This window comes from Fragaria vesca, linkage group LG6 (assembly GCF_000184155.1).
Source record: "Fragaria vesca subsp. vesca linkage group LG6, FraVesHawaii_1.0, whole genome shotgun sequence".
In the NCBI taxonomy this organism is placed as follows: domain Eukaryota; kingdom Viridiplantae; phylum Streptophyta; class Magnoliopsida; order Rosales; family Rosaceae; genus Fragaria; species Fragaria vesca.
In genome coordinates, this window is record NC_020496.1 from 26,520,317 (window position 1) to 26,528,583 (window position 8,267).

The 8,267-nt window shown below is 40.8% G+C and overlaps 2 protein-coding genes across 2 annotated transcripts; both read right to left on the reverse strand.

The window, feature by feature from the left end:
• Positions 1-1,126: 1,126 nt before the first annotated feature.
• LOC101311787 (putative F-box protein At5g55150-like) lies at positions 1,127-2,302 on the reverse strand. Its single transcript, XM_004305775.1, has one exon. It carries the CDS (start codon positions 2,300-2,302, stop codon positions 1,127-1,129), a length of 1,176 nt encoding a protein of 391 aa, XP_004305823.1.
• A 4,226-nt stretch (positions 2,303-6,528) lies between these two features.
• Positions 6,529-7,839, reverse strand: LOC101300368 (scarecrow-like protein 32-like). The gene has a single exon (XM_004303804.1). The coding sequence runs from the start codon at positions 7,837-7,839 to the stop codon at positions 6,529-6,531; it is 1,311 nt and encodes a 436-aa protein (XP_004303852.1).
• Between the last annotated feature and the right edge of the window lie 428 nt (positions 7,840-8,267).

Genomic DNA, 8,267 nt, shown 5'->3' on the forward strand with positions numbered 1-8,267 from the left:
GAGAGAGAGAGAGAGAGCATTTTGATAAATTAACATAACGAAATTCAAAGTGAAAAAAGTTACGAGAGTCCTATCAAAAAGGGAAGAAAGTTACGAGATAACTGTAATTCAATCTTGCATTCTTGGTTATCCGACTTCGGCTCTTATCATAAGTTAATGAATTCATGCTTTTAGGGTTGTCTCTGTTTATACACACATCGGTTATTATGTCTATATCAATGTTTGAATATGAGCAAAATGCAAACGCGTCTTGGCATTGCTACTCTTCTTGGTAACTAGTACTACAAAATGCCATAATATATGCAATTGACGATCACTAATATTTGTTAATATTTGTTTGCTCGAGTCTAAGTAGCCATATGGTGTTTCATGCAATATTGATAAAGTTTCTTTATTTTAAAGTTGTTCATCGTAATTATTCAACATTAATTGTAGATTTGTAGATGCTCTGCAGTCTTCATCTCAATTAACCTAACATCCGATTAGAACTACGTACTCTCGCATGATCCTTTAGTTTTCCAGAGCTTTGGTCGATATGCTTGATGAAAGCCTCTTCGTTTCAAACGCGTCGATTTAATTTGAACACTACTAGCTTAGCAAATGACTTATTGTCTTGCTGAACTACGTACCAATATAAGAATAGTGCATCGTGATATCAAGATCGACGAGCAATGTGTTGCGCGCTGGATAAGATCTCTGATTTTGGCTTGGGAAAGCTTAATGAGGATGGCAACACTCACATTAGATCTCTGATACACACTTTCTAGTTTGTGGCAGGTTTTGGTACGTGGTATTAATATTCTTTTGTTTTTTGTCTATATTTCAGGTATTTGAGAAAGGGAACGAATTCAACAACTGCGAAGCTCTTTTCAATGTGTTTCTAAAGCCTGAAAACCAAATACTATAGTGAAAACTAAGCTGATATTTATGAATAAATATGAGTTTGTGTAAATGCGTGTGAAGGAAAGGTTTTAATAATTGAATTGATGAGTTAACGTTGTCGATTTGATAAATTTTTGTTTATGGCTTTGATGTTGAATTGTATGTAAGACAAGGATTACATGGAAATTTACTATTGACTAAAATTTAATTTAAACAAGAAAAATAATATAATCAATTAATGAAGCTACCAAGGATTTGGTGTGAACCAAAATGACCCGGATATATAAGCCTTTAGGGGGGAAGTATCATAAGGTTTGATACTCTTGTCTGTCAAGGAAAGCACCTCCAAGTTTGAGCATAAACGATCATCGTGAGCAATACAAATGCAGTTTCTTTGAAGTGCTGTGATATCACTGCTGCTGTCGACATTGTATATGAACGCATTCCTTGTTTTGCTTAGGAACAGTATCCGAGCACTAAGATCGACAACCTCTTCCCATCGAACACCATTATTAACCAACTCCACCTTGAACATTTGAACTCGTTGTATAGTTTCCGATCTTTCAAAGTTGGAGCAATTGCTAGCAGAACTACATTTAACAACAATTATGAACAACTCCTTTGATGTAGAATCTTTTACTAAGTAGCACTCGACTCTCAACATAATTTCACTGACCGTTATACAACATGGCTTGGGATAAAGCGAGACTTGCCTTTCTGCCCTATAACGAAGACCACTGCTGCCATTGCCGCTGGCATCCGCATCTTCGATTATTATGTCAAACATCATCATCAACTTGTTATTTGTTATAGCATATAACTTCCTTTCAACTATCTCTAGATCTGAAAAACTAGTCCACGAATCAATTTTCGTCCAGGATTTATCAGATGGTCTACAAAAAGCCAACTTTTCCTCACAAGAAATGCAAGCCACAATACACTGCGAGCTCGTTGGTACTGTAGAGGCTACTACTTTCCTATAGGAAAAATCAGTAAGCCATCTGCTTGTTGGTGGTAGCATCACTCGGGCTCTTGATACTGGATTCAAGAAGCTTATATTGTTATGTTCGCCATATACCTTCTTAACCACGATCAACCACCCCTCAATTGACCCAACACAACGCTGCGATATCTTCATCTGATACAGAAGTGATTTTGGTTTTCCTTTGACAATCTTCTTGTCACTTAGATTGAAAGCGTATATGTCATCAGGCACAAGCCATGGCAGCTCAGTAGCAGGACGACAACATTTGCTTGCAATTGCTCTTCTTACAGCGTTTCGCCATGAACGGCAAACTTGACGACAATGAAGATAGTCTGATATGCATAGTCGTTCCAGAAACAAATGCATGATCTCTTCTGGGAGTTGCTCGGACCACCTGATGCAACCCATGTCAATATTGCTCCCACATTCCTTCATCGTTGCGTTCATACAAATTTTCCCTGCCATAGATACTCAAGGTAAAACCTAAACAAAAGTTGTCATAGTATCTGCAGGCCAGAAACTATATAGAATATAGCCTACAGGTTTTTTGTTTGATCGAGCTCTTCTGGCTGGCTAGGTTTGGTCTATATTGCGAAAATCACTAGACACCGAACCCGGCCGTTATATATATAATTATATATAGACAAAACACCGAATCCAAATAGGTCTAGAATTTGGAGATTACTGAATCAGCCTATTTTATCCAAATCTTCACAAAATCGAACATCGAATCAAAAGGGCCTAGAATTTTGGATTAAGCAAAACGACACCTAGTGGGATCTGAAATCCCCAATATCGATCTCTCTCTCCCATCACTGTTAATATAAGGGACAATACCCACTAGCCCTAATTTTAAGAATTTTATTCCCACTAACAAAATCATATTTTAAAATTCTCAAGAGCCAACTTACACAGCAGAAAGACAAATATACCCTTAATGAATTAAATAAACTATAATAGATCATTATAAGAGAAGAAAGACAATTATACCCTTAATGAATTAAATAAACTACAATAGACTATTATAAGAGTTTACTATAAAATAAAGTTTTTATGACCGGATTCTCACGACTAATGATGTTGACCGGGCTCCGGGGACCTTTGACCGGATTCCAGGGGCCGTTGACAGGGCTCCTAGGACCGTTGACCAGGCTTCGGCGACTGTTGACCGGGCTCCGGGGGCCGTTGACCAGACTCCGGGGGCCGTTGTGCTTTAGTCAATTGTAACGGGTCCCTACTGGGGGCAGTAGGACCACCTACTGGGGCAGTAGGACCCTTGAACTTAAGATATACATGTATCAAGAAGAGAAGACATTATCGTGTACCAAGTGTATAGGAAGCACATCGAGCATCCACATCGGTAATAAGAAAGCTCACTATCATAAGATTAACTCCAAAAGAACACAATGAAAAATGTACCAAATCAAGAGAAGCACAATATCCGAAAGCACAATTTCAAGGAGAACACAATTCCATGTATAAGTGTCTCTCACCTCACCATAATACAGAACCAATTGATCCTTATAGAAAAGCATCAAAAACAATAAAAAAAAATGACCAAAAAAAGAGAGAGGGATTGCCATTTCTAGGCCAAGTAAAGTTATCTCAACATTAGTGAGAAGAAAAAAGTAACAACATAACTTCAATAACCTCAGGGCTTGAAATGAAGATCAAGCAATCTATTTCAAGTCTAAATTTCTGCCGCATGAAGATAAAGGTACTTCATTATCGAAGATACACTACTCGAAAATAGCATTTAGGTGACAGAATTAAAAAATTTCGTCTCCTAAATGGTACTTAAGCGACAGAATTTTCTACTTAGGCGACGAAACAGTTTTCGTCTCCTAAGTTGTTCTTAGGAGACGAAATATTCCTAAGAACGACTTAGGCGACGGAATGAAATTCCGTCCTTAAGTACTACTTAGGAGACGGAATATTTTTACTTAGACGACGGCATCTTGAAAAAATAAAATTAAAAAATTTATATGAATCACTTAGTAGACGGAACTACATTCCGTAGTCTAAGTAGAACTTAGGAGACGAAAATGTTTACTTAGGAGACGAAATGTTTTTAAAAAAGAAAATTAAAAAAATTATGAATCACTTAGACGACGGAAATAGAACATTCCGTCGCTTAAGTTCTAAAAATTTCAGCGCCCATCTTCCCGCGTAAAATTTCATGAAAATTCAAACCAAAATTTTTCAAAACAAACCAAAATTTCATGAAAATTCAAACCAAAATTTTTCAAAATTTTAAATCACACACTCACCAACCTTATCAATAGAAGGAAACCCATCTTTTCCCAGAGCTCTCTCTCTCTCTCTCTAAACCATCACTCTCATGTCTGCTTCTCTCTCCATTCTCACCGCTCCTTCATCCGCTGCCACCTTCAACTGCACCACCCCCACCAACGCCACCTTCAACTGCCACACGCTCATCGACTTCGTCCCCACAAACGCCACCACTCTCAACGCCGTCAAGACCCTCTTCAACATCACCCGGCCACCTCTGCACCCTCCTCGGAGCCAACAACCTCCCTCTCTCGACCCGACCTGACTCACCCGTCCCCGCCGCCAGCAAGCTCCTCGTCCCCTTCTCTTGCACCGAGCCTCAGATCTGGGTCCGATCTCCGCCACCACAGACGCCGCTGCCGCCACCTTTCTCTCTCTACCAAGCCTTCCCGCCGACCCACCACCGTCCCTCGAAAATTCAAAGGGGTAAGAAATCAAGGTAAGTTCTTCAATTTTTCTGGTTTAATTAGCTTTGGTGATAGATTTATGTGTTTTTGTTTAATTTGATTTTTATTTTAATCTTGGTTAGGATGTGATTGGTATGATGGTGGTGGCATAGTGGTTATTTGGTACGGTGGTGGTAGTGGTGGTGGTATATTTGGGGAAGATTGTTGGCATGAAATTGAAAGGAAGATACTGTATTGAAGTTTACTGACCCCTAGTAGAAGTTTACTGGGGGGCAGTAAACTTCTACTGGGTTTACTAGGGGGCAATGAATTTGTTTATTAGGGTAAGAATGAGTATCTGTTGTGTATAATTGGTATGAAATTGAAAGAGATATATTATATTGAATTTTACTGACCCCTAGTAGAAGTTTACTGGGGGCAGTAAACTTCTATTGGGTTTACTAGGGGCCAATAAAGTTGTTTATTAGGGTACAAATTGGTATCTGTTGTGTGTTGTGCCCCTAAAATTGAAAGGGAGTTATTTTTTGCAAGTTTACTGATCCTCAGTAGAAGTTTACTGGTACTGGGGGGCAGTAAACTTTATTTTTTCCATATGCAGTTTATAAATGCAAGTTTTTACTACTTATATGCATGATGATAAGAAGTTTAAGACATTTAGTTGTGACTTCTGAAACCTGTGATGGTGGTGGTGGTGGTGGTATTTGGAGTGGTCGGAGTGAGTGGATAAAAAACCTACAGTGGCGTTTTTATTTATTTTTTTAATTATTTTTCAGCCATTAGCGACGGAATTCAACTATTCCGTCTCCTAAATGGATAATTTTTTTTATTATAAAATAAAATCTGTCGCCTGAGTGCTTAGTAGAAGAAAGTATTCTGTCTCCTAAGAACCACTTAAGAGACGGAATTTTAGGTTTCGTCGCCTAAATGTCTACCTCACCACACTTAGGCGACGGATCTTAGCCAACGGACATTCCGTCTCCTAAGTATTTAGGCGACGAAATCTGTCACTTAGGAGACGAAATAATTCTGTCTCCTAAGTGCTTTTTTCCAGTAATATATGGCGAAATGCTTACAGAAAACTTAACTCGTCCATTCTCAAATCTCAACTCGACATATGTACGTTCTATGCATTTGAACTCTTTTCTTTTATTTCCTTCTAGGTAAACACATGCAGCACGGCAAAATAAACTACTGGACAATGTTGGACGTACCAGATTTGAGTAGAAAAAATTACATGTCTCACCATCTTACTACAAATTAGATGAATCTGCTGTTACTGCCCGCCTTTCGTATTCAATGGTCGAGCTACTTCAGAGCTATAGTTCCCAATAAACATTTATCAATCCTTCACCTCCGCTGTGAAAATGAAGCTCTGGTCTATGACATAAATTTTGGCTGATGAAAATGAAGCTCTGGTCTATGACATAAATTCCAGCACCACAACCCTCTATGACCCCCATGCCCCATTAACATAAATTTTGGACTTCCGCCATTGTCACTCTGAAAACCAATCAGGAAAGAAGATTCATTTCTTGAACTTGAGGCTGATGAAAATGTACGAAAATAATCATGCTAAAAACTTAACGAATGAAACATTCTTCAGAGTTCAGGCCATAATGACTCCTTTTTTTCTTTTTTTTTTGGAATGTCCATCATGACTCCTTAATTACATGATGAGTGGCATGCTGACCCAGAAGAAAACGCATAATGCAAAGAAACAGTTTATTCGTTCGACATGAGAACTGAACCTTCATCATCACATATATTAAAGCTCTCTCTCATCACTCTTACATCTACTATTAAAAAGCAGTAGTAGAAGAAGAATAACCAAATCGACATTAGCTACTTAACTAGAAAAGATCGACCAACCAAATCAGTAGAGCTAACAATTAACAACAAAAGTAAGATCATTTCTATATTAATTCAGTTGTCAGATCATCATCATCAGAATATTAACTCAATTCAAGCAGGCATCCAAGCTGTGGCGAAAACCACATTGTGTCCCTTCCAAGTAAGCACAAGATCTTCTTCTTCCCTCTTCATCCCCCACCCTGCAGCGTGCTCATCCAGCATAGCCTTCACCTCATTCACCGCCTCCTCCCCAAACGGAACGCTTCTAAACCCTGCGCTCCTCATCCTCTGCACCCACCGGCATTTCGGCTCGAGCCTCTCCACCCTCTGAAACCCCTCGTATGCAATCACATTCTCTATTTTCCAACACACATCGGCTTCATACCACTGCCTCTGCTTGCTCCCCCTCGGCAGAAACGTGTCAACAGTATCATAAGGTATCCACAGATAGTTGAAAGCCGACCTCAGCCTCCCCACCAAGTCGTTTGAAGTCAAGTCGGCGTCCTCATCCACCAAAACAACGACTGTTGGGTCCAAACCCCGAACCGCTTTCAAAAACATGGACCTCAGTGAAGTAGATGAAGTAGTAATGGAAGTTGAGGATGAAGAACAAGGCTCGAAATTCTGAAACGTCTCTTCTGGAATGTAGTGGAGCATCATGTGACAGTTTATGACTAGAGCCTCGTGTCCGCTCTCCGGGTACACCAAGTTCTGCACACGAAGCTGCTCGATTAAGTTTGCAAATCCATCTGTATAACTCGAAGGGATGACCCTAAACTCCAAGATTATGTTCCTGGATCTTGCGAAGTTAACCAATTTCGAACCGAGCTCCTCGTACGAAAGATCCAGCATCGGCGGCACGTCCTCCGTTGTTCCGGCCACGGTGAGCTTCAGCAGCGGAGGAGTAGTTAACCCGTCCTGACGAGAAGCAATGGCATCAACCAGAGTTGGGATTTGCATGCAGTGAGTCAAACTCAAGTCAACGATGTGGATAACAGAGAAACCTTCCACCGCTTCGAGAATGGCGGCGTTTGCGGCGGTGAAGCCGAACCTGTGCCAAGGAGTGAGGTCAATAAACCCTGCAAGCTCGATGACGGAGAATTTATGAGTGTGAATGGCAAGGTTGGCTTGCGCGGCGTTCATTGCAGCTAGGAGCTTAAGACTTCCGCTCCTAGCCGCACGAGCGATGAGAGCTCGAAGAAAAGCGCAGGTGAGGCGCTGGTTCGAGTCGCCGTCCGGAGGAGCAATGTTGTTGAGAACCCACAGGATCTGCTGAGCCAAGGTAGCGTCGTTGGTCTCGATGGCGTTGGCGCAGTGGACTAGTAGCTGCTCCATGCAGTTGGCGTCGCCGAAGTTGGTGAGCTTCGACGACGTAGGGAAACCAGGCCAGGGACGCGTCCGGTTCGTCTGGTTTTTGTTCATGACGGGAAGATTTGGAGAGAATGGTGGTGTGGTCACAATTTGGTGTAAGGGTTGCGGTGGTGTTTCGGTAAATTGCATCATTTGGGAGTGAGAGAAATGGAAGAAGCTAGAGCTAGTCAGAAAATCTGAGGCAAGGAAAGAGACGAGAGAGACTAGTAGTGGGTATTAGTATTACCTTAGCTAGCTAAGCATTGGGAAGCGATCCATATAGAGCTGGTAAAAATTTGCCATAGCAGGTGGTTCTGCAAATGAATCGAAGAAAATAGACACTTCAGCTTTTTTGGGGGGAAGCAGAAAAGGGACTGGTCAAGAATGATGAGAGTGATAATATTGCACTAATCCCAAGAGACAGAAGCTCGATTTGAAGTCAAAATTGAGCAAAAGGGACTCATGCTAACAGTTTGTTCAGGCTTTTGATGAGTAGCTCT